The 27,188-nt window shown below is 36.4% G+C and overlaps 1 protein-coding gene across 5 annotated transcripts in view; it reads left to right on the top strand.

Moving 5' to 3' along the window:
- Positions 1-27,188, top strand: part of eml5 (EMAP like 5) — an 81,765-nt gene that overhangs the window by 37,402 nt on the left and 17,175 nt on the right. For 3 of the 5 annotated variants that reach the window (XR_003294128.1, XM_026285535.1, XM_026285533.1), the window contains exons 6-28: positions 221-356; positions 544-567; positions 809-1,010; positions 3,918-4,055; positions 5,013-5,269; positions 5,372-5,584; positions 5,677-5,844; positions 6,953-7,059; positions 7,178-7,296; positions 9,960-10,146; positions 10,288-10,393; positions 12,606-12,699; positions 14,252-14,352; positions 15,169-15,362; positions 15,453-15,564; positions 15,850-15,977; positions 19,443-19,584; positions 22,069-22,221; positions 22,430-22,561; positions 23,948-24,036; positions 24,503-24,679; positions 25,462-25,663; positions 25,809-25,935. Coding sequence is in view for 4 of the 5 variants with exons in the window: in XM_026285535.1 (XP_026141320.1) it covers positions 221-356; positions 544-567; positions 809-1,010; positions 3,918-4,055; positions 5,013-5,269; positions 5,372-5,584; positions 5,677-5,844; positions 6,953-7,059; positions 7,178-7,296; positions 9,960-10,146; positions 10,288-10,393; positions 12,606-12,699; positions 14,252-14,352; positions 15,169-15,362; positions 15,453-15,564; positions 15,850-15,977; positions 19,443-19,584; positions 22,069-22,221; positions 22,430-22,561; positions 23,948-24,036; positions 24,503-24,679; positions 25,462-25,663; positions 25,809-25,935 (3,308 nt within the window). In the remaining variant the exon portion in view is untranslated. The remainder of the gene's footprint in view (positions 1-220; positions 357-543; positions 568-808; positions 1,011-3,917; positions 4,056-5,012; positions 5,270-5,371; positions 5,585-5,676; positions 5,845-6,952; positions 7,060-7,177; positions 7,297-9,959; positions 10,147-10,287; positions 10,394-12,605; positions 12,700-14,251; positions 14,353-15,168; positions 15,363-15,452; positions 15,565-15,849; positions 15,978-19,442; positions 19,585-22,068; positions 22,222-22,429; positions 22,562-23,947; positions 24,037-24,502; positions 24,680-25,461; positions 25,664-25,808; positions 25,936-27,188) is intronic. The other 2 variants (XM_026285537.1, XM_026285536.1) reach the window with 1 other exon arrangement.

Genomic DNA, 27,188 nt, shown 5'->3' on the forward strand with positions numbered 1-27,188 from the left:
TCTAATATAGTCATAGTAGTTTTACTAGCATCCTTTAATGTGGAGTACGATTTTTTTTTCTTTTAATTATGTTGACCCTTTAAAATCTGCAAATCTTTTTCTACTTGATTTGACCCTTAGTGCCAGTGCTGTGGTTTAAGTTTGAGAGATTCTCTGATTGTTTTAGTTGTCAAAGACGATCAGCCTCTCAGAGCTCCTTTGTGTGTGTGTGTGTGTGTAGTCTGGTATTTTCAGCATGAATGCATGTGAAGAAGGCTTTGCCACGGGAGGCAGGGATGGGTGCATCCGGTTATGGGACCTGAACTTCAAACCCATCACCGTCATTGACCTCAGGGAAACAGACCAGGGATATAAGGGTGAGTCAAGCCTCTACAACCTCCCAGAATGCTTTACTCTACACTGACATTTATTTTGTTTAATCCATTAAGTTGCCACTTATCTTTTGTTGTTAAATACTCAGGATCCCACAATGCAAAAGGCTTTTTTCTCTAACGGAGCTGTATCTCTTTTCTTCTTTTACTTTTTTTCCCTCTGACTCATCAGTAGCTAGAGGTGAAAACTCAAGAGGTGCGTTGGTCAGAGTGGTCAGTGTTCTTTATGCAGGCTGTTCGCCCTGTGTTATCCATAGCTCTTACCCCTGTTTGTCACCGATCCCAGATGTCTTTATGTATTATCAAGCACCCAAGCACCCTCTCCATCCTTGACAGTCGACAGTGTACATCCTTCAGTATGTTTCAGGATCATGTCTGTTTGCTTCCACAGTCTCCTTCATTTGCTTATTAAGTGTTTATGTGGTGGATCTGTGCAGGCCTGTCAGTGCGTAGCGTGTGCTGGAGAGGGGATCACATTCTGGTGGGCACGCAGGACAGTGAGATTTTTGAGGTGGTGGTGCATGATCGCACCAAGCCTTTCCTCATCATGCAGGGTCACTGTGAGGGCGAGCTGTGGGCCTTGGCGGTTCATCCTACTAAACCGCTTGCCATGACCGGCAGTGACGACCGCTCTGTTCGGTAAGAGCCAAAAACAAACTACGGTAATCCTTAAAATACTTGCAATACTGTGAATAACTTAAAATTACAAATCTCTTTAATGGCTCAGTTGTTTTTCTGATATAGAAAATGAAATACAAGAAGATCCCTTGTGAAAGAGAAGTGCACTTAAAGCATATTTTTAACAGTACTTATTACTGAAGTAATGTACCTTGGAGATTTTTAAAAATAAATGTCTTCTCTTTATTTATTTATAACATTTATTTATTTTGCACTAGCCTATATGTTCGGCCCACAACAGAAATATTAAGGAAGTAAATTAAAACATTTAGCTACTGTATATACCATTATCAGCATTTGAAGTAGATTTGTCTTTCGTCATCTTTGTGCGCTTTTAATGCAGTGTCGGAGGCCGAAAGCACCACTAGTTTTTACTTTCACTTTCTAGTGAATCGACTGAGATTGAGAGGTTCACCTCATAATTCTTGTGCAAAGTTTCCACATTGCTTGTGTAATATCCATTGGCTCGCCTTACTGGTTTAAAACAAATGTGTACAATATTGCGACATAACCACCCTTGAGTTTGCGGTTGGGGGCAGCTGATTTGCATTTCCATTTACTGATGTATTCAGACATAATAACAACAAAACTTTGTGCACTTATAAAATAAAGATAACAAACAAAGTGTGCTGTCTGCAGTCTAACGTGTAAACATTTCAGCCTTTGTCTGCGCTGATCTTCCTTTAGACACGCGTCATTGAAATTAACTGTAACTCTGTGAATACTCAACGAAGAGACATGAGAGAGAGATCTATAGAAAGCTTGACATGTCTACTTTTAAACTAAACAAGTGGTACCGAAAACAAATATTCTGTGATAAAGTAATCCATATGAATACAACGCGATGTCCATTTTTCACTCTCCCTTCATTATCTTCTAAAGCGACCACGCCCCCGCACTGAACGCGCCATTCAGATTCTAATGTTTCACTGAATCTTGCGGCTTGAATACGCCCTTACAACAGAAGACAACGCAGGAAGACTTCAAGTTTTTTTTATTTTACTGTTTGCTTCACTAATGTGTATAATCAAGTGAAACATTATGAAGTTTCAATAACAATATACAATACTATACCATTCAAAAGCTTGAAGTAAATAATATAAATATAACAAATAAATGTAAATGTAACAAATGTAACAAACAATGCTGTTCTTTCAATTTATCCCCCAAAAAACCTGAAAAATATTCTCAGCTCTTTTCAATATAAATAATAATAATAATAATAATAATAATAATAATAATAATAATAACAATAAATTATTATTATTATTATTATTATTTTTTTGTAGAAAATCAAATTGTTAATAGGATTTCCGAAGGACTGCATGACTGGAGTAATGATGCTAAAAATTCAGATTTGAAAGTCAGCTTTGATTGTTCCTAATAAACTGTTTAACTGCACTCGCAAGTGGATATTAAATTATGTTTTGGGATAATTATTTTGTGCTCACATTCTTTCTTGTAATTCTTTCCTCTCAGCCACACACCTGACAGAATGGCTCATTATGCAGCTCATTATGCGGGTCTTTGGCTTCTCAAGTGTAAATCACAATGATATTCATGATTGTTGATGCCTACTCGCATATGACAAACAAAAACTGTCTTAGAACATTTTAATCAATGTATTTGTAAAAGATTTGTGGGTGGAAAGGAAGAGGACGAGGGGTCAGCTTAACTGCTGATGATATTTTTATTCAATACTTTAAGGCACACGGTGTCAATCACACCAACATAAACACGCTATCGTAATCACTTCCGGGTTACTTGTCATCAGCAGTCCTTCTTTCTTTCACCTACTTCTGTTTCTCCTGGCGTTACATACTATCTCCATGCCAATTACTTACAGAGGTGTTGATTATTTCCATCCAACCCACTCACTCACCGTTCATCTCCTGCTTCTCTCTCCCGCTGCCGACTTCGCTAAACCATGCCCCCTTATTGGCATGATGCTAAATGCTGCTGCTAATATATTTAATATTTTTCTCCTGTATTCAATGCAAACTGCTAACATAAGTTTGAATGTTGAGCAGAGAGCTTGTTGGCTACCAATACAGGAGAAAACCAATCAGCTGTGCTATGTGATAATGATGTCATTAGGTCAAATTGAATTAGACCTATTGGACTGCGCCATCTGGAGTTTCATGCCAGAATTCTGTATTTCAAATCTTTTAACATATTTACAGACAAATTGCTTGAGACGCAGTAATATAAAATTATAATTAAACTTTAGTGCGGGTAGTACTTGTGCACAATGCACACTTCTTAACATTAAGCCTAAAATGTGTTTTAATATCACTGTCGATGAGAATTGTATCATCTTTGAATAATATTGGTCTTTAAAACAAGATTTTCAAAGTCTACCTGAAGTATACTTGCAATAGTTCCACTTCAGCACAATCAAATATACTTCAATATATATTTAGTTGGACTTCATCATTACTTCCACTCAATTAAAGTCCATTAAGTTGTTCCAGTTTAGCAGACTTTAAGTATAACAGTCTATACTTAAACTGTTAAAGGTGTATACTAAAAGTACAATTGCAGGTTATTTTTATTAAGTACATAAATATATAAATGTATTTGTAGTATAAAATAAAATAAATGTATTATTAATAGATTTTTTAAATGATTTTTCACTAAGGCACATTTGTTTTTCACAAGGGATTACTTATGAAGTTCCTTTGTACATTTTAGTGGCATGAAAAATGAACAGTAATTGACATTACACACTTCATGTGTCATGAGCCGTAATGAAACCTCTGAGCAATAGTGTATTAACCTCAGATTAGATGAAGGCTATTATATTCAATGCACTAATTTGTGTATCTTTATGGGTTATTACTTCCTCTTTTTCATTTTGTATTGGAGGATCTGGAGTCTTGTAGATCATGCACTAATAGCACGCTGCAACATGGAGGAGCCTATACGCTGTGCTGCTGTTAGTACGGACGGTATCCACCTCGCTCTGGGCATGAAAGACGGATCCTTCACAGTGCTGAGAGTCAGGTGATGCACTCAGGCAAAACACAGCAGAGCAGGGATACTTGTCAAATTTAGCCTACCACAAGCTTACCAAAACTGCGTCACTGCTTATTAATATTTGAAAACTGCTTGCCATGCGCAGCAAACAACATGGAGGAAAAAACAGGAAGTGATGTCATATATATATATATATATATATATATATATATATATATATATAGAAGACCCCTACACACCCTCATGTCCCTCAGTGGTTCTCAGTGTGAAAAGATTGATCTCAAAATAATACAGTCATCATTAGAAAGGGTTCAAATAAACAAAAATATTGCAAAACCAAAGAATTTGTGGGACCTAAAGGATTTTTCTGATGAACAGCGGGCAATTTAACTGTTCAAGACAAACAAGGGACTCATGAACAACTATCACTAAAGAAAATATCATAGCTGTGGATTATCCAGGTGACAACACAGCATTAAGAATCAAGTGTGTGTAAACTCTCAAACAATCTCATTTTCAGAAATTCAGCTAATATTTTCTCTCGTGGACTGTATGTAAATGTCTTTTTTTGGTAAATATCTTATTCAGGTCAGTACTTCAAAAATAATAATGTGCATTTTGTATGATCCCTCTTATTTTGGTAAAATAATTACCATTTTGCAGATTCTGAAAGGGGGATGTAAACTTTTGACTTCAACTGTTACTAAACTAAAAACTAAACTAAAAGGCATTTATTCTTATGAAGATTAAGGTGATTAAAATACGAGGCTGGTCTAAGACTTTTGGTTACTGCACATTTTAAAAAAACAGTCAAGTATTCACCAAAATCAAGCATCTATTACTATTACCAGATAATTTTACTCAAAGGCCCCTGGTCACTCTGCACTTTCTAAAAGTGAGCTGTGCAGTTTGAGTATCCCTGGTCCAAAGCAACCTTAAATAAGCAAAATATGCAAATGTGTTAGACCTGTACTCATTTTACAGGGACATGACGGAGGTGGTCCATATTAAGGATCGTAAAGAGGCTATCCATGAACTGAAGTACTCCCCTGATGGAGGGCACCTAGCCGTGGGCTCTAACGATAACTCGGTGGACATCTACGGCGTTGTGCAGCGTTATAAGAAGGTGGGCGAATGCGTGGGCTCCAGCAGCTTCATCACACACATGGATTGGTCCACCGACAGCAAGTATCTGCAGACCAATGACGGCAACGGCCGGCGGCTCTTCTACAGGATGCCCAGTAAGAGCTCTGTGCTCTCCTAGAATTATGTATTGCTGCTAGTATTCACGCCTTGGATTGGATAATATAATTTCAACTGATTTTGGTATTGTTTGTGTTTAGGTGGTAAGGAAGTGACCAACAGGGAAGAACTGAAGCTTGTCCAGTGGTCCTCATGGACTTGTGTCCTCGGGCCGGAGGTGAACGGGATCTGGCCTAAATACTCTGATATCAATGACATCAACTCTGTAGATGCCAACTTCAATAGTCAAGTTTTAGTTACAGCAGACGATTATGGATTAGTTAAATTATTTCGGTACCCATGTGTCAGAAAAGGTGGGTCCTCTTTACTCTTGGTTCTCTCATTTTTGCTAGTGTCAATCTATCAGTATTTATGCTTACCCATTTTGCCTTTTTTACATCTCTAGGTGCTAAGTTTAAAAAATATTTAGGCCACTCAGCACACATAACCAATGTCAGATGGTCACATGATTATCAGTGGGTGATTACTATTGGTGGAGCCGACCACTCAGTGTTCCAATGGAAGTTTGTCCCTGAACGGAAGTCAAAAGAAACTCTTCATCTAGCTCCTCAAGGTGTGAATCCATCTATCTATCTATCTATCTATCTATCTATCTATCTATCTATCTATCTATCTATCTATCTATCTATCTATCTATCTATCTATCTATCTATCTATCTATCTATCTATCTATCTATCTATCTATCTATCTATCTATCAAAACAAAATGCAACTTTAAGGACACTTTTAAAAAGTGTGCATTGTAATGTGACAGTCCAATGAAATGTTTTACCTTAAAGTAGATTACCTTTAAGTCCATAAATCTTTGTTTTAATAATCTTTAGTCAAGTTTTTAAAAATTACACTGTATTGTTATTCAATATTACATTTATAAATCATATATTTCAAGTGTACCGAATTGTGGCTTTAAATGTGTAAGTACAAATATATTTAAAGGCATGACATAAACCTTTTATTAGAAGTTACATTAAAGTAATGCTCGGCAACACATTTTGCAGTACACTTTTACCATATTTTAAAGACAATCAAAGTAATTATGGGATATAAAGATGAAAAACCCTAATAAAACAAACATTGCTCTAATGTTCAAATATAAAATTAAAGTGACGGTTAAATATTTCTGTAAAAAACTTGGTCAAATGCTAACTGAAGAAATCATCAAACTTTTATTTTTATACAAACTTTTATACGAACTTTTAACATTTATACGAACTGTCAGAACAAACTGATCTTTTGAAAAATGTAAATCTGAAAAGCTGATCTAAAAATCTATTGAAGAAACAAATAAATGTCAAGGCAATGGCTGTGCTGCTAAAATACGTGCTGGATTATATAAGCAAAGCACCGTTTTACTAATGCAAATTGATTCTACTTTTTCTTCGCATGTTGCTGCTCAGTCTACCATGTCACTGTTCATTTTCCTAATGGATTTCTCACAGCTCACGATGGCAGTTCTGTTCCTTAGACATCAGCAGTTTTCTTAGTGATAAATCAATAAAGAGGAGGGGCAGCACTTCGAAATGACTAAGTTACTCAGGGTTTCTCGGGAGATCATGATAAATGGAATAGTTGCTAATTTGTTAATTCATTTATTTGTTTTACTTGAGTGGAATGCATAATCAGAGCAGGAGTTCAATTGTTTTGCCCTTTCTGTCTTACAGAGACATTAGTAGACTCACACAGCGAGGAATCCGACTCGGATCAGTCAGACGTGCCTGAGATGGACTCTGAAATCGAACAGGAGACCCAACTTACTTACCGACGACAGGTTGTTTAATACATATGTTTATCAAAACCTGATAGCAGGACCTCTCGTTGGTCTAATTTCCTTAACACATTTGCCTCAGTTGTGTGTTTGGGGAGTTTTATGAGGTTTTTTGGTCCAGGTTTACAAAGAAGATCTACCTCAGCTGAAAGAGCAGTGTAAGGAGAAACATCGTGCCATGGCTCTGAAGAAAAGGGAAAGAGCTCCAGCCAGTGGATTGAGGTTGCACTTTATACATGGGTAAGTGCTTCTACAGATCCCAAACAGCATTGACAGCAACTTGGTTTGTTATATGAGGAGCGAGCTCTCAATAGTACTGAACAGATAGCAAACAAATCATTACTCTCCAAAATCTGTCTCCCAAACATAAACATAGTGTACAGTTTGTGCATAAACCAGATACCATGTTACAAACAGCTTGACCACTGGGACCTGCTTTTTTTTCACAGATTAAAAAAAAAAATGTAGTATAACACTTGAATAATATAATATAATATAATATAATATAATATAATATAATATAATATAATATAATATAATATAATATAATATAATATAATATAATATAATATAATATAATATAATATAATATAATATAATAACTTGGTTTTGAAGCATGAATTAAATGTTTCCGGTGCGTTACTACATTGTGTACACATACAAAAGGGTTCTGATGTTTCAGCAAATAGTTTTGACAATTGCACTTAAAGTTTAGAGATTCTACAACTATGCCAAAGCAATTGACAAAAAAAAAAAAAAAAAAAAAAAACCTTTAAATCAATTTTACGTTTATGCATATACAGTTTATGGTTTATATGAGGTTAAATTCAATTTCAAGGCCTATTCAGTGTTAAAAACAATGGCTTTAAATTATACTGCAGCACTGAATGGCTGTAATTAATGGCTAAATTGAAGGGGAAATAGAGACATCAGTAACAGTATTAATATTCATTACTAATAGGCTAATTAAGTAAAAAGCTCAGTAAAAATGCTATTAAATACATATTTTAAATATACCAACTTTATGTTGTTTCTACATTAATTTGGAGATTCAAATTTCAATATAAATATAATATATTAATATGCAATTAACTGTGATTAATTCAGAAAAATATGTGATTATTAGCTACACTTTTTTTATTGATTGACAGCACTAAATAAAATAAAAGCCAGAAAATTTTTTTTAATGCATTTTTTTAATGCAGAAAGATTAAAATTCAAAGCATGATATGTGTAAATAATCCTATGGGGATTGTAATGGGAGTGATTTAATTCTGAACAGACCAGACATCTTGTATAGACACAGTGTAAAGAGGTATTTTTCATTATTTACTTATGCACCTGCAAATCAAAAGTTTATTTAACTCAAAATATGCATAACAAAGCTCTGGCAAGTGCCAGTTTCAGTCCCAAAGATGAACTGTAATCACCCTTAGAGACTTTGAGCAGTTGCTGTCAGTTCACAGATCTTCTGAAGCTTGTCTCCAGGTTGATTTGTTTTGAAGTTACCGATACTTTCAACCTCAGCCTGCCTCTCTGACTCAGACAAAGCTCAGAGTGATGCATGTGGACACCCCCACAGTCTGCCTGATCATTAGACCTATCTGACAGCCTCCAGCTGTGTTCTGGAGAAGATGGTGACCAACGCTCAGCTGTCTCAGGAACCGTGCTGTCTGCTTTCCTTTTCACCCTTTTCATGGCAGAGTGAAGGTAGTTAAAACTATGGCCACAAGCTCATGCTTTCCAACAACTCTGAGATAAGTTTAAGTCGGTGGAAGAAAGTGAAACACTGTCTTGTGCTGTTCTCCAGTGTAGAAGTTGTCTTAGAAACTGATCAGCGTTGGACCCACAAAACAGTTGCCCATCAGTTTTGGTCTTTCATCACTCAAACATGCTAATCCTTTTCAAAAACCCTCAGATCAACTCGATGGCTTGCAATAACAGCCACAGCTGCATTAAGATGAACTTCAAATATGTAGCATTTGTTTCAAATGCATCCGTAGGTCATTAGATGGATTGAGGATTACAGATTAAAGTCTAAGAACAGTACAGTTGTAATTGCAATGTTGCCCAGTGAAGCTGTGCATTGGCTGCTAGAATAGACTTGGATCTGCTTTTAGAGGATGAAGATATGATGCTGAGGAAAATATTTAGATGAGGTTAACTTAATGGTTTACAGAAGCAAGGCAATTTAGGTCACAGAATAAAATCCCATTTGTTGGTCTCTATCTATCTGTCCATTTATTGGAATAAGTAGAAACGACACTAATGCATTTCTAGTGCTGTAAGCGGAGTCAAAAAAAATTATGAAAAATGAAGATGATCATAAACAATGAAAATGATTTAAGGACATCATGAAATGTATTTAGGCTCTTGTTGCTTTACTGAAGCTTGATATGTTATGCTCTGCAGTTTGGATAAATAATAAATAAAAATGTAAAAAGCTTAGTTGTCATTTTTATCTGAATGCTCAAAGTCAGTATGAAATGAAAAATCACCTTTTGCTTTATTTAAAAATACATAATACAGATCTTATTGAGAAAAATTCATCTGCGCATCATCCATGACCTCATCAAAATTACATAACTAGATGTTTTCTTGACAAAATGACAGAATTTGTAATAAAGTATAATAAGACTAGTTTCATTCATTCATAAAAAAAAACAAAAAACAAACAAACAAAAAAACTAATCAATTTTTTTTTTTTAAACAAGTCAATTGAGTGCCTTATTCAGGGGCTTACTCATGATTAAAAAAAACATTCACTTGTTGCCACCTACTGGCTTAGTTATGTCATTACAGAGAAAAATGTTTTGGTAAATGGATTCAGAAGATTTGAAAATCTTCAAAGCTATGGTCGGGGTTAGACATTTGTAATGTGTGTGTGTAAATGTGTGTTTCAGTTACAGAGGTTATGACTGCAGAAGTAACCTCTTCTACACTCAGACCGGTGAGATTGTGTATCATGTGGCGGCTGTGGGAGTGGTGTACAACAGACAGCAGAACACACAGCGCTTTTACCTGGGACATGATGACGACATCCTCTGTCTGGCCATCCACCCCGTCAAAGACTATGTAGCCACAGGCCAGGTACAGTCAGCTGCACAAACGTCTCTCTTTGTCATCAATAGCACACAGAGCAGAGATGTTTCTCTACTGAATAGAAACACATCACTTTAGTTCAGCTAATGGTCAGGACATATGAATTATCTGTGTTTGATTCTTATCCAGGTGGGCCGTGATTCTTCTATTCATATATGGGAGACAGAGTTTTTGAAGCCATTGTCTGTTCTTAAAGGATTCCATCAGTTTGGGGTGTGTGCACTTGACTTCTCAGGTAAGCACTGTGGAAAAAAGCCCCACTGTGAGGTCACGTCTGGTCTCCTGATTATTGGTGGCAACATTACTATTACTATTGATTAGGGAGTTTATTAAAGATTAAAAGAACTTCATGTTTTCAAGACAGTTGATTCATCGTAATATTTCATGTCAATTTAATGCATCCTCGATAAAAATTGGGATTAAGTTCTTAAGTTAAAAAATTCCTACTGACCCCAAATTTTTTAATTATAGTGTATATTTTTTATAAAGTTGAGTGAAGAACCAAAGTATACTACAAAAAGAAGATTCTAAGTTTAAGGTTTAAAAAACACATTATTTTTCATATGATGTACATTATTGTTTCTCCTCTATGCCCCGCCTTTCTGAAACGTGTGAATTTTTACAAAGCTCATCAGTCTAAAAAGTGAGGTGTGCTCTGATTGGCCAGCTCTCCAGTGTGTTGTGATTGGCTGAATACCTCAAGTGTGTGACGGAAATGTTAAACCCCTAAACACTGTGATACTGTGTGGTGCGACGAGACAAAACAAATAAACCCCATTAGAAACGAGGCATTCTTTGCATCCTGTGGGAACATAATTACTGATTATAATGACTTGTACTGTCTTTTTACGCGTTGCATGGCTCTGCATTGCAAGTGCTACTCTACACTTAAAACTTTGAGTCATCAGTGGCAAATCCTTTAAATATAAAAAACCTACTTCAGGAAACAGTCCTCCATAAAATGCGTTGCACACATCTGAATATTTGGTTTGAACTGTTCTGGAACAGATACAACTTAACCACTGATTTCTAGTCATGTCCTCTTTTAGAAGGCCAAACAAAGTAATTTTGCTTACACAGTGAAACACACAGCATCTCCACAACAACGACAACAACAATACTACACTGAGAATAAAAGTCACGTCTTCTTTCGGCTTTATGCAAATATTCCCACATCATAACGTAGAGATGTGGGGGCGTTAAACGAGGCGTTTTCAGGTGGGGGGGGGGGGGCATGGTTGACTATTAACTTTTATAAAGAATATCTCTTTGGATTTGAGACTTCAGTCTTTGCAACTTTACAGATCTTCTTTATACACCAAGAGCTTGTAACACTCCAAAGATAAAGATATGACCCCTTTAATTAGTGCAAACACAATTCAAGCCATATGTGCGATTTTAACATACTCTTCTCATGGGATAACTGGTTGGCCGCCAATTGAATAGCCCTGCTCTAGGAGATTAAAATGATCCTTAAAATGCTAAAATGAACAAATAGCTCCCCTTTCTTACACATCTAAAATTGTATGACTCATAGTCTGAATCAAAGTATGAATAGAATAGTATCTCCAGTCTGGAAAAAATAGGTCAGCCACCCGTTTGTGTGTGTTGTTTTTTGTGTTAATAGAATCTTTATATATATATAAATATATATAAATATATATATATATATATATATATATATATATATATATATATATATATAATTATTTATTTTATAGTGAGGCCTGAACTGTTTTACACTCAGAAGATGACATTTTATCTATCTTTCACAGGTCTGAATAGGATTTGTAACAATGGATTTCATAGTGAATTTACCTGAGCAGGTTCTCCATATTCTGATTTCTATTAAATTTATGCATTTGGCAGACACTCTTATCCAAAGTGACTTACATTGCATTTGAGGTATACACACTTTTATTAGTTATTGCATTCAATACCCATGACTTTAACATACAGACTTTGCCACATATTCCTGTTCATTTTATAGATTATTCTTGCTATAAACTGTCCATTTATGCAGGAATAATCCACGTGGCTACTAGGTAAAACCACAGATCACATTTATTTATTTTTGTACAGGTATGTATTGATTCTGAAATCATTGAAACATTCTTTGTGAACAGATTTACAATTTGTTAAACGAGACACATTTCAGGTTTAAAATCAAAGGGTCAGGTGTATAGAACAACTTCTCTTGGCAAAGCTAAAACAACAGGGCCTCCTAATATCTGTCAATGTCATGAGCCTAAGCATAAATGATTATTCTCATTAGATGCCATCTAACTGATATTTCCACTGGAGCGGTGCTGTCACATTGCATTACTTGAGACATCTTGTTTCCTTGTTCGCAGGGTGGAGATGCTATAGACTCATTACATGATATACATGCCGTTATTTAGCTGATCTTGAGTATAAACAGAGCTCTATGATGTCTGTCTCTGCAGCCGATGGGAAGAGGCTGGCTTCAGTGGGTCTGGATGACAATCATACCATCGTCCTTTGGGAATGGAGGAAAGGAGAGAAGCTTTCCACCATCCGGTGAGTGAATAATACCTGCTTTGCTTCATTAAAGTTGTAGTCCAAATGATTTTGCTTGGGGCAAATGATGTGCTAGTGTGCTCCTAAAAGATTTTGGCAGATATAAGCATGTGAAAGTAATTATCTTACAAGAAAATTCTCAAAATGACTCAAAAATATCTGTCCAATCTTCCAGTATTACCTATATAATTGACTAGCAATAACTAGAAGCGAATCCCTATTGGCTGTTTAAAAAATAGACAAGCAATTTGATATCTCCCATCCTAAATGTCTGTTTCAACAGAACTAGATTAAAAGTAAATTGCATTCGTCAAACTATTTCTTGGGGATTTAAAAGAAAAGTTGTGCTTTCCTCACCAAGTTTTAATGACACTTTTTAATACTTTGAAACACATTTTCCCAGATAAACTTTCTTCTTTTTTTCATGTTTATGTATGTCATCTAAAATATACTGGCATCAATCCCTTATAGCAAATGAGTGTCTCAACACTTCTTCATCACATTATCCTGTTCATCAGTCTCTGTCACAGCATGATCATTATCCCTGGAGAGAATCGTGAAACCCACTGCTATCCGTTTCTCTCCCTACAGAGTGATTTTCATGATACGGCTGGTTTATGTTAACTGAGGGACTCTTTTATCCTTCTGTCACTACATACTGTGTTAGATGTTAATTCAAATTGGATTTAGTGCTTTATTTATTTGCTGTGTTGTGTCTTTGTTTTAAAACTGGCTTTTAAAATCCCACACAGCGAGCCACAAGGGTCCCTAGAAAATTTTAATAAATAAATGAATAACTAAATAAAAAGGAACAACAACTTACGTATAAACTGGTCTTGCATATATGTATGCTATTTTATTTTTTTGCCAAAAGAAATAGGTCTCCTTTAAAACACAAGTTTTGCTTTTAAAATCTATTTAAACCATGTTCAAAACATTATTATTACTAGCCTTAAGTATTACACAGAACAGCTCTGGCAAGCATCCACAATGTTCTTGGAATGTGATGATAACATAGAAGTTTTTAAGAAAATGTCGAAATTTTGTGTGAAACAGTTGTAGCTAAACACTGTAAAACACTGTAACGCACATTCTCTCATGGTTTAGGCTACTGTGGTAATATAATACATAATATACCTGCTCTTAGAGTCTGAAGCATTAGTATTGCCCTGTTTGGATGCTCTTGAGTTCTTAGGTAGTGCAGTGCTCCAGCTGACTTCTCCATGGGGCTTTCTCTGGTGGAGAGGATGCTTGTGCGGGTGGAAGTAAATAGGGCTTGACAGTGCAGTCACTGCTCAGTGCTCTGCCCGCTTCACATCGGGCCTAATGCAAAATCGCAGTCAGCTACTGTCCCCCTCGCTGCTAAATTCCCCGCCGGCAGTCAGACAGTGGAAACAACACAGCAGACAGGTCAATTACAGCCCTACAGTGCCGATTGTAAACCTTTAAACTCTTTAAAACGATTGAGGGTTGTTCAATTCAACTTTTTTGGTGCCAGCAAAAGAATCCCAAATACATTTAAGAACATAAATGTCTTTCTTTTCATTTACAGGGGAAGTAAAGACAAAATATTTGTCATTAAAATCAACCCGTACATGCCAGACAAACTGATAACCGCTGGAGTGAAACAAATGAAGTTTTGGCATAGAGCAGGTAAGTCTATGGCTATGTCCATATGAATCTGGATGGTACTTACATTTTAAAATACTCTCCAACCAAAATGTATTAAGTGTTTTCCAAAATCGCTCATTCAGAAGACAGGTCTTGGGGGAAATTTACACTGAAATATGCATCAAAGTATTTCTGTATAATTACTGTCTTACATGACTGCGTCACCAAAGAGCAGCCATGCACCTCTACAAGCAATGACCGCATTTATTGTGTTACGTCTGCTCTCTATGAAGCACAAGTAATTTTTTACATATGAAAAGTATTATAATCACTTGCTTTTCCTAGTTTTCTTGGAGATATTTGGGGCCAGTTTATCAGGAAGTAACATTTTTGTTCTCTTTGACTCATTGGATGGAAACAGTGCTATATTCACAAATGTTTTATGCAATATTCCTGTTTTGTGCATACAGTATGTTAAATTTGCATCTTGCACATGCATATTATGTATTTACATGACATCGGCAACTACTGGTATGGCATGCATAATACAGCATTTGAAGTAATTGAACAGGATCATTTTGACAACTTTGTCATCTGTAAATCTTACCAATTTTTAGCATATCTTATCATTATATTTATCTTGGGCAAACTGAATAAAAGTCATCTTCAAACATCTTCAAAAAGGTCAATTTTTCAGAAAGGCGTATTAATGTATACAAAAAGCCAAAACTTAGAGGAAAAGAAGTGTTTTCAAATTTATATGGATTCGCGTGAACATCTTGTGCATGTCTTTTGGAGTATGTGAATTACTACACTTCCCCAGTCAGAGATCATCTTACAAACCATTGCTGTTTTCAGGAGGTGGGCTGATTGGAAAGAAGGGCAGCATGGGAAAAACCGAAACAATGATGAGCGCGGTATATGGCTGGACGGAAGAAATGGTGTTCTCAGGAACCTGCGCTGGAGACATCTGCATCTGGAGAGAAATGTTCCTGGTGAAAACCGTCAAAGCTCATGATGGGCCTGTTTTTAGCATGCACGCCCTGGAGAAGGTATCAGATTTAGCTTCAAATAGGAAATAAGATTGAGTTACTATCCCTTTAAATATTTCAGAAATATAATGTGAATGTATTGTTTATAAGGGTTTTGTGACGGGTGGAAAGGATGGAATAGTGGCTTTGTGGGACGACACGTTTGAGAGATGCCTCAAGACATATGCCATTAAACGAGCGGTGCTTGCCCCAGGCTCCAAAGGTGAAGACGTCTCTTGCATTATTTAAAAGACAGTCTGTCTGTCTGTCTATCTTTTTTTAATATGTTGTACAGTTGTACAGCATTTTTTTTTTACTGGAAAACAAGACAAAAATACTAATAAAGACACTGTTTTTGCTGTTTAGCTTCAACAGTGTGAATAACTTAAATTAAAGCCATTGAGGATAAAAACCTCCATGCATTCTCAAAGTACATTCAGTGTGTTTAATAAATAGAAAAGCCAAGGTCATGGATGGGTGTTTATTTATAACACGTCCCTTCCTGCAGGTTTGCTTTTAGAGGACAACCCCTCCATTCGTGCCATATCGTTGGGTCATGGGCATATTCTTGTAGGAACAAAGAACGGAGAGATTCTGGAGGTGGACAAAAATGGGCCCATTACTCTTCTGGTTCAGGTAAGGCACAGATTCATTTGTTAGATTAGCATGACATGCCATTAATCATTGTGTGTGAGTGTGTGTGTGTGTGTGTGTGTGGGGGGGGGGGGGTATTGTGGACTCTGTGAAATATGACTATACAAAGGATTGTTTGAAAATTATTACTGTGTTTTTCCCTAATGAACTAAATTGTTGAAAAATAAGAGGCTTAACAGATTCATGCCTTCCCTCAATTACAGTAAATTATGCACTTGTGAATAAGCCATGTGCATACATTAAAGCATTAAGCCCAAGGAAGCCATGGTTTACAGTCATTTTAGGGAAGTTAATAGGCAGAATGTGAAGTTCTCCAGTAATGTTTAGCCAAAGAGTTACCAAGCAACACACAGAAGCACCAAGAAACCAATGCAGCTGTGCAGTAATACTGGTGTTTATAGGTCACAGGTATGTGTTTATAAAGGATTTTACAACTACTTGGCCCGGCAATCATTAGACTAGGACTGAAACTGTCTGCATATATCTTGTGCAACAGCATGAATGTTTTTTTATTCAATTCTAAAAAAGCCTCTTTGATATGTCTGACAACACCTGGTTCTGTTTGTTATTATCAGTGAGCTGGAAATATGTATTACACAACCGTAAAAAAAAACCAACCGTTTAAAAATAGCTTCTAGAAACATATTGTGGCGCAAGGAGCAAACGACAGACACATTGGGGGTGGCGTCAGGCCTAGGAGGGGCTTTTATTAACAGAAAATAAAGCAAAACACGGAAAAAAGTGTCCAAAACAGGGGGAGAGTGTCCAAAAAGGGGGAGAGTGTCCAAAACAACAGGGAATCTGGTGTCTGGTGGAGGAATGGTCCAGGTAAGGGTCGGAGTCCGGCAGACACACGCGCTCCCCTCTTCGGTCCACGGTATCCTGGCCTAATGGCTGTGTAAACGGGTGTAAATGGGTGAGGTTCTCGTCCGGACCACAAGTCCGTCTTTGGTGGCACGGGAATCCCTCAACGCACCCTTCCTGGACCCACGAGGAAGCATGGGGAAGAGACAGGTCTCTCAAGGAGAGGCGCGTTGGGCTTTTAAACAGCGGCGGTGATGAGGCTCCATTTCCATCAGGTGTACCCCATCACACACCGCTAGCCCTGGGAGCCTTTCGGGATCATGGTGAAGGGCGGTGATTTAGGACAGGGTGCCGATGATAATTAGGGGGGAGGCAGCTGACTCGTCACACTACATTAAAACCTTTTAGAAGGGCTGATGTTTTATTGGTTGATCTTGTGGTTGATGGTTTATATACTATTATAACATGGCTCTGTGGAATACTTGATTCTGATTGGTTAATAGTGCCATCCAGCGGTATGTTATTCCCAGATAACAACCACCAAATTGAATAACACACTGCTCATCCAGGTACTACGAGTTATCTTGACCGGTACCACTTATATGCTTCACTACGCTAACATTGACAGTCTGTTGCTATCTTCTGATCGCAAACAATCCACCACCACATGTACTGTAACAATTGAAAACTTCAGCATTAATTTAAACATATATGGTAAAAAACTTTTTTTTTAGGCGTGAAATAAGCGGCATAATGTACATCCAGCCGGTTGTTATCTCAGAATAAACTCCCTCAGACTGATACAAGACCTCTCCACTTGGCGTCAGGGGTTCGGATCACCCTGTCAGGGTTTATTCTGAGATAACAACTGGCTGGATGTACATTGTCCCTTACTTAGTATAGTAATTTTGCATAGTAATATAAACATTGGTAGGGTGGTTTCAAGACATTTTTTCTATTGTGTTTAATTTTGTTTGAACAATATAAAGTTCTCCAGATGTTAAGAACCAATTTTGTTTTAGAAAATTCAGATTTAAGTTTGCCATTTGTTTTTTTCTTTGCATAATAAACTGTGACTCTTCTTGTAAATCTAATTTTTTTCTGACTTGTTTTTTTTTTCTTTTTTTTACTCTTTTCTCCTTATCATTGTCTTGCAAAAAGTGTTATTCTTTTCCTAGAAATACAAATCTACTTTTAAAGATCATTTTTTCCTTACAGCAGCACCCGTAAATGACCCTGAGAATGAATGAGTCAGTCAAGTCAAGTGTCTGTCTCTCCACCTGCCCTCACCACTGAACCACTCTGTAATGTTGTGTTCTGCACAACAGAGTTTTGCCATCATCACTGGAACTAAATTGCTCCAGTTCCACTTCAGAGATGAACAAAATGGTCCGAGGCTGTCGTTATGTAATAAATTGTAAACGGCAGTAACTGCAGACTGGGCAAAACTAGTCATTTTCCAGTATTTCTGTACTCAGACTGCCATGGTTTAGCAAAATAGTTGGTTTTTGGGCAATGATGAAATGTGTGTCTTTCTGGCTTGAGTTTTAGAATCAGAAACAGTGATTAATTACAGGTTGGTGCTTATTGAAGTCATTGTTTACCTACTAAATGTTCTGTATTGGTTGGTGCAAACCCTTCTTTGCTTTATGTGAGCTTGTTAATCTATCAAGCATTAGTACGGCGTAGAAATGAACAGAAACAACAACAAAACTATGCATTTAGAAATCCTTAGTCATAGATTTTTATAGGTCCTACTTGCTGCTAGAAAACATTTGAGCTTGATTGAATTCTTGTTTATTGCTCTCCGAAATGCTTTTCCGGAAAACTTTTTATGGATCCCTTGGATGCGTCAGACTAATCTAGGGAAAATTTTCTCAAAATGAATTGTGCCTGCTGACAGAATTGTTTATTTGCATGTAGATTATTTTAGCTTCGGATTTGCTAAAAAGAAACGCAAACTAGGTATAGACTGTGAGGTAGAGAATGCAGAGGATACGGCAGACTATCATGATCTGGTGTACTTTACTAGGACTGTACAGCATCACTCCCCCACTGTGTTCCAGGGTCCTGAATCAGCTATTTAACACCATGTGTCTGGATATATGTCCAGTTATAATGGTCTTCTCCATCATTTGATGAATCACTGCCACCATGCTGACTAGAAAAATGTGGATGTACTCTTTTAAATTCTTTTCTGGCGGAAAAAGCTTGATGTAATTTGCTAACTTATTGTCTGTCATGAGCATAAGAAAGGAGATGTGGTTGTGCTGAAAAGAATGACAGTTATGGTGATGTGTTAGTATTAAATAATGTGTGTGTGTGTGTGTGGGCATGTTTTTGTGTCATATCAGGACACAACTCTGTATAATGACATGGGTATGACACAGGTATTACAAGGAGAGGGTGACTTATGAGGACATAACCCATGTCCCCATTTTTCAAAACGCTTATAAATCATACAGAATGAGGTTTTTTTGAGAAAGTACAACTGCACAAAGATTCCTGTTAGGGTTAGGGGTAGAGTTGGTGAAGGGCGATAGAATATACAGTTTCTACATTATAAAAACCATTACGCCTATGGGATGTCCCCACTTTTCACAAAAACAAACGTGTGTGTGTGTGTGTATGGGCTGTATTTAGGGTCACATGGAGGGTGAGGTCTGGGGTCTTGCCACTCATCCGCATCTGCCACTGTGTGCCACTGTGAGCGATGATAAGACCCTGCGCATATGGGATCTGTCCCCCAGCCACTGCATGCTCGCCGTACGCAAACTCAAGAAAGGTAAGAAGATGCTTACCAATACTCATTAGAATCTGCAACTTTTTCCATGTGTTCAGAGGCCTTAATAAAATATTGGGTCACACTTTCTTTTAATGTGTCCGTGTTGCAGTGTAATTAGTGAGTACTGAGCAATAGTAATTAAGAGTGTGTACTAACTATAGGTTTAGGATTAGAGGTTTGTTTAGTGCTTGTTACTTGTAATCTTGTATAAATAAGTGTTATTATTAGCCAACTATAGTAGTGTAACAAGTACAATTACAAATTTAAATGATTAACAAATATTATTATAAGAACAAAAGTAAAGCTCAATAATCTCTTTAAACCGTATACAGTGACAAGAATGATTTGGAACAATGGGCTAGGGCAGTTAGGGGGGAAGTCGTGGCCTATTGGTTAGAGAGTTTGACTCCTAACCCTAGGGTTGTGGGTTCGAATCTCGGGCTGGCAATACCATGACTTAGGTGCCTTTGAGCAAGTCACTGAACCCCCAACTGTTCCGGGTGTGGGTTCACAGTGTGTGTGTGTGTTCACTGCTGTGTGTGTGTGTGTGTGTGTGTGTGTGTGTGTGTGTGTGTGCACACTTTGGATGGGTTAAATGCAGAGCACGAATTCTGACTATGGGTCTCCATACTTGGCTGAATGTCACATCACTTCACAATGTATTTAACTGATACCCTAAAATTAAGATACTGTACAATGTGGTTTTGCAAATAAATAATTTTTTTATTTTATCATTAATTTTCCAAAAAAATGCGTCATTGAACTAGTTTCACAGTTTCACTAGTTTTAGAGGGTTGAAATGTTTTTTTTTTTTTACTTCAGTGGAAAAAAATATTGGTAATTTTCCCTTGTGAAAAAGAAGGGACCACAAAAGCTGTCATCATTTACCCACCCTCATGTATTTCCAAACTTTCTTTCTTCTGTGGAGCATGTTTTGAGAAATGTGTGTTTTCTAGGTTTATTTCCATACAGTAAATGTCAGTGGTAACCAAAATTTAATTTTTATATAGTCTTCTTTTGTGTTCTGCAGAAGAAAGCATGTCATATAAAGACATGGGATGTATTCCATTCTTATAATATTACAACCTTACAGCAATTAAACCATGCTAAGGGTAACTACTATGATGTAACAAGGAGAAATAACTGTATGACCAGCTACAGTTCTTCACTAGCTTGTTTCTCAGTGACATAAATTTCAAAGCACACATGCATTACTGTCTACAAAACACCCCCCTGTCTGATCATAAATATGCTTATCTATGTGCTCGTCTTGTGATTTGTATTCCAAGCTTAGCATACACAATGCTTGACCTCGTTATGCTTCAGAAACTCAATTTGTTCTGAAAAATATAACTTAAGTGAAGAACACTCAGCATGCAAATTAGCCCTAAGAGTATATTGATTGCCTGAGGGCAGAATCTCTTAAGGGGATGGTTGTAGTTCATTTTTGTAAAGTAACGACTGCTGTTCATACATATAGGATACTCTGAAGACCAGTGATTTAATCAAATAATGCTTGATAGACCAGATCCTTAAGATGAACTATCGACTCTTCATCAACTCTAATTAAATTATTTTATGATTATTATCCTGAGAGTACACTGGGTTTTTGTATATTTACTTGGATAATGAACAACTAAAACTTATTTGACAGCGATTAGAGGATTGTGTAATGGGTTCAAGAGATTTCACCCGAAAATTTAAATTCTGTCCACATAGACCATTGGGATTCAAAAATTCAAAATTCGACGTTTGTTCTTTCATCTTTTTACCAAAAACAGATCGATATTTGCTGAAAGCTTCCCCTTTAATTTAGTCTTCTTAGTTTCTCATTTGCATTTCTGCATATTCGAACATGCCATGTTGGAATCAATCAGGTTTGGAGTCACATCAGAGTGTGTAATTAACGACAGAATTTCATGTTATGGCCAACATTATATTAATGTTATGGCCGATTTTAAAATCCTATAAAAAAATTTCAAATGCTACACATGAATTTAGGGATCTTGTTTAACCTTTATGTTGTGTTTTTGTTGTTGTTGTTCACAGTTGTTTGTTACCTTTGTGGCCGAAAATCGCAAGGCCCCAAGGTTTTTATTTTATTTTTTTAAGTTGAACTTATTTTAAATGCTGTGTTATTAGGACACCAAATCATGAATGAACTCGCAAGATGCGAGTGTGAGTCTTTTTTAGCATAATACCATAGAAAAACAATGGAAAAGTGTTCTTTGTGAATGCAACTTTACTTTTATTGTTCGGAAGAGAGCATCGTGAACATTCTGCTGAACTTCTCTTTTTACATTTCACGGAAGAACGAAAGTCTTACAGGTTTGGAACAATGTGAGGTTGAATAAATAATGGGTGGTATTTAAACTAACCCTTTGCTTACTACCCTGGCCATTGTTCGATATTCATATGTGGCTATAAATCTGTGTAGCTGTCATGCTTGATGAGACAGAATTTAACACTTACCACTTTGTGCAGGTGGGCGATGTTGCTGCTTCTCTCCAGATGGGAAAGCTCTGGCTGTGGGACTCAATGATGGCAGCTTCCTCATCGTCAACGCAGACACTCTTGAAGACCTGGTGTCATTTCAGCACCGCAAAGACATCATTTCAGAAATCCGCTTCTCTCCTGGTTAGTTAACACACTAATATCAGTACAATGGAAATGCTTTGAGTACTGAAAAACAAGAATTCTTTCATCTGATCTAGTCAGTATGATGTACATTCACATATGCTAACCTAATTAACAAATAGTTGCAGGAATATATTAACATATTAATAAGAATATGATAGCTGGGTCGTGTTAAGGCTCAAAACTGAAAAATTGATTTTTGTTACAGTAACAGGCAAGTATTTGGCTGTGGCATCAGGTGACAGTTTTGTGGATATTTACAACGTGATGAGCAGCAAGAGGGTTGGTGTGTGCAAAGGCTCCATGAACTACATCACCCATCTGGACTGGGACAAGAGAGGTGAGATGGATACAGGACACAAACGCTGTATTTCAGAGAGCAAAGTAGTCAAGGGAAGTTTTGCTGCAACCAAGCGACCAGAAGTCATTCATCTTTAGTGTGAGTGGGGGATTTGAGTTGTGGGAGACCAGTTGAAGTAAAAAATATCTCTTGTGTGTTCTTGTCATCCATGTTCTGTTAATTACTATGGTTAAGAGTATGCAAGCTGGAACACTTAATTATTGGATTTTTCAAGCGATTTTGATTCATTGTTGATTTTACATCATCTTGTTGTTCATGATTTGTTGTATTGTGCAATTGTTCATCTATGATTGAGTCTGATTGAAAGGCCCAATCCCAATTCTACCCCTTAGCCCTTCCCCTTTCCCCTACCCCTCCGTTTCGCGCGTTCACGTGAAGGGGTAGGGGTGTCTCGATTCTCTTTTGGTTGGAGGCGAAGGGCCAGATAGCCCTTTTTCGGGATCACACTTCAGACGAAGGGGTATGAATTATCTCGGCAAAATGGCTGCTACAGCAAACAAAAAGACACATAAAAGTAAGCTTTTTTGGCATAAATAAAGATTTTAGCGAAAAGTAATCAATTGTTTTGTTACATTCAATTGTGAGTTCATATTAATTGTCATGTTACTCAAAGAAATGTTTGCAGAAAATCACTAATATTTGCTAACGTCATATCATTACAGACTGCATGATAGTGCCAGAGCATATGTCTGATCAGGGCGATAACTGCCATAGACATTGATGCGGGCTAATCCCCCCAATAATTAAAAATCGCTAAACCATTTTCTCAAATATTGTCGATTCGAGAGAGAGAGAGAGAGAGAAGTTGCGTGTATTCGCGTCTTTTTAGAGTGAGTTTACTTAAAAACAGCGATTGTATCCTCTCGTCGCTGGAAAATATAATGTAGCGATTCAGTATTTAAACTGTATTTAATAAAAGTCGTGGGGCAGCGTTGACAAGTTTGTTTTCTCCTGGATGTGTGAGCTGCGTGGCTTCCGATCTATGTTTCATGTCATGTGTGTCAGTAAGCAGCTCATTAACACAGAACGATAATTAAAGGCTCTAATGACCACCAGTATATGTGTGTATTGTAAGAGCTAGATGACGAATGATGGCGTGTGACGTCATGGTAGTGGTGTCCCAATCCTTAGGGGAATATTTTCTCCCCTACCCCTCAACACTCAGTTTTATGGGACAAGGGGAAGGGGTAGGCACAGGGGTAGGGGAAGGGGTATAAAACAGAATTGTGATTGGGCCTAAGTTTAGGTCAAGGGCAATACAATCTACTGTATGTATAAAAAGTCCTTGAACAGTAACAAAAATAAATTAAGACAGGAAAAAGTTTCGTTACATCTGAGCATCTCTTTTCTGTTTTCTTGTATTAGGGAAGCTTTTGCAGGTCAACACATCGGCAAAGGAGCAGCTATTTTTTGAGGCCCCTCGTGGGAAGAAGCAAACCATTCCTGCTACAGAGGTATGGATCCTGAACATCTCACCGTGTGTCACCCTGAGAGGGGAAGGGCACTCTTAAGGGCAAGAACATGGCCCACTTTTCATTAGCTTGTCTCTAAATTTGGTGGCAGGGAATTAGGCCGTGCTTAAGGCCACGGCTACGTTGGGACAGACAGTGAACGCTTATGTTAATAACTTAAGATTTAGTAAGAACTGACAGTGTTTCTGATCTTCAACTAAGTGCACAGCTTCTGTAGGAGGCATTTTGGCTACAGTCTTTGTTGGATTGAATTGGATTTTAATATTGAAATGTATGCTGCCAATTCATTTTTATTAAAAGCGTTGCTCGATGCCAGTTTTTTGTACAACATACAGCTTTAAAACAAACTCTACATATTGTTCTGGTTAGGCGGACACTTGGTTTTATAGGAATTCAATTAGTTTGTGTTTTGATGATTTTTTTTTCCACACTGCCTTTCTTTCCTCAGGTGGATAAGATCGACTGGAGCACATGGACATGTGTGCTTGGAAGTTCCTGTGAGGGAATTTGGCCTGTGGTCAGTGAAGTTACCGAAGTTACTTCTGCATGTCTTAGCAATGACAGGAAGTTGCTAGCAACTGGGGACGACCTTGGATATGTCAAGCTCTTTAAACATCCAGTCAAGGTTAAGAATATGTTATTTAATCACTTATTATTACTATCCCTCATACTTCATCATTCATCTAAAAAAATTTAAAATCTTTTTTTAAACTGTGAATTACAAAAGAAGAGATTTAGATATACAGTGCCCTCCACTAATATTGGCACCCTTGATAATTATGAGCAAAGACGGCTATGAAAATAAATCTGCATTGTTTTAACAAAAAAAATCACAAAATTCTAACCTTTCATTGAAGTAAAATAAATGATAGATGATATTTACCATGATATTAAAATTTTGTTTATTGATTTTTTTAATTGATTTTTATTTATTAATTTTTTTTTTTTTTGGATCAAGATTAATTTGATTGTTAGATTAGATTATTATGTAAACTCTGAAAAATGATACTTTGGAAAAGTATTTGTCACAGACAAATATATTAGTTTTTCTCAAATTATATAACAAACAAACAAACAATATATATATATATATATATATATATGTATATAATTATCATTTTTTTTACTTAGTTTAGAACTAACAACACTTTGTTAGTCAATGTTTAATTTAGTTTATTTACTGTGAGTACATTTTATCCTGATGTCTTTTTAATGCTTTATATTTTGTTATTTACTAAAAACTGTACTAAAATTCAGAAACCATGATTTTTGGCTATACTCTATATAAAAATGCACTTAAACAAATGACAGATGTTTAGCCTTTTTTGAGTGCAGGTGGCTCTAATTTGAGATATTTTCATATATCATTTACTTTCATACATGTAAACATTTTCTTGATCTTAATAGGGAAAATATGCAAAGTTTAAGCGGTACATGGCCCACAGTACCCATGTGACTAATGTGCGCTGGTCACATGACGACTCTTTGCTGGCGTCAGTCGGTGGCTCTGACACCTGTCTGATGATCTGGAGCCATGAGACCGAGGGCTGTCGAGAGGCCAGACAGTGTGACAGCGAGGAGTCTGACATCGAGAGCGAAGATGATGGAGGTGAAAAAGATCATTTATATTGAACAGTTATTACAGTCGTCCACTGTCATCTAGATTTAAAGAGGGTAGCCATCCATCATATGATAAAATGTTCATTTAAATGTGTGTGATGATATAAAAGTGAGGCGTCTCTCCATCTGTGTAGGGTATGACAGCGATGTAACTCGGGAGAATGAGATCATCTATGTAATCAAGGCCTTATCCACAAACATGCGACCCATGACGGGGGTCAAACCCCACTTACAACAGAAGGAGCCGTCAGTAGATGAAAGGTAAGTTAGGAATGACAGCCAATGTGGCGGCAATGTCCATATCAACCCTCTGTACAGTTATTTATATATATATATATAGGTACAGAATTATGGAAAAACCTTGGCTGCAGCATGGATTGCTTCTCTTTTTTTCATGTCCTAACCTTTCTTTGGCAGCTTAATGAATCGAACAGGGTTTAAATAAGTACAGAATTTATATATATATATATATATATATATATATATATATATATATATATATATATATATATATATATATATATATATATATATATATATATATATATATATATATGTTTAATATATTTTGAAGGATGTAATATATGTGTTTACACCATATTAGTTATCAAGTGATGTTAGTGATTTAATTTAACTGGATATTTATGCATGGCCGTTTCCCCATTTTTACATGTAAATTACTTTTGATAATCTAGCACCAACTTAAAGTTAATCTTTATTAACATCTATTAATGAAATAGCACTAATAAATTCAATTATATTTAATAGTCATCACCAAATGTTAAAGGAAAATTCTATCAAAAAATAAATAAATTCTAAGACCTCAATAAACTCCTAATTTACTGCTTATTAATAGTAAGGTAGTTAGGGTTAGGGGTAGATATTGGGTTAGGGTTAGGGTTAGATATAAGGTTAGGGTTAGGGGTGCTGGATATGCTTATGCTGAATATTTGCTTTATAAGTAATAATAATTAGCTAATATGTTAATAAAAGGTCTTCTAATAAACAACTAGAAAATAATTGGTTTCCCTATACGGAAGTGTTAGCATGTATTATATATTTATTTATTTAATTTTTACTAGTACAAATTTTTAATATTGGACATTTATCTGTTTCGTAAAATAGTTGTCTGCTTATTAGAACTTGGGTCCCTTTCCCAAAAGTTGTTGTTATCAACAGATTTCAATGGAACTTTCCACCATAGTAAGCTAATGATGCTTTTGGGATATGCACGCCTGGCTAGATTTTTGATGTGTTGGCACTTTGCATACATGCAGTGTTCTATGCCATAAAATAAATTAGCCTGCATTTCCAATAACATCTAAAGACTAATGATAATGAATAGATTTTAAGTAAATTACATTTTGAAATATAGTAACACTGTCAAAGATGTAGCATGAAATACTGAATACTCTTAGTTATCCACTTATTTCTTCTCTAAACTCTTGTATTTCAAATTCACCACAACTCTAGCACTAATATACTGTGTTGAATGAGCTCATGTTGGTGGCACA

Source organism: Carassius auratus, chromosome 17 (genome assembly GCF_003368295.1).
Source record: "Carassius auratus strain Wakin chromosome 17, ASM336829v1, whole genome shotgun sequence".
Classification (NCBI taxonomy): Eukaryota; Metazoa; Chordata; class Actinopteri; order Cypriniformes; family Cyprinidae; genus Carassius; species Carassius auratus.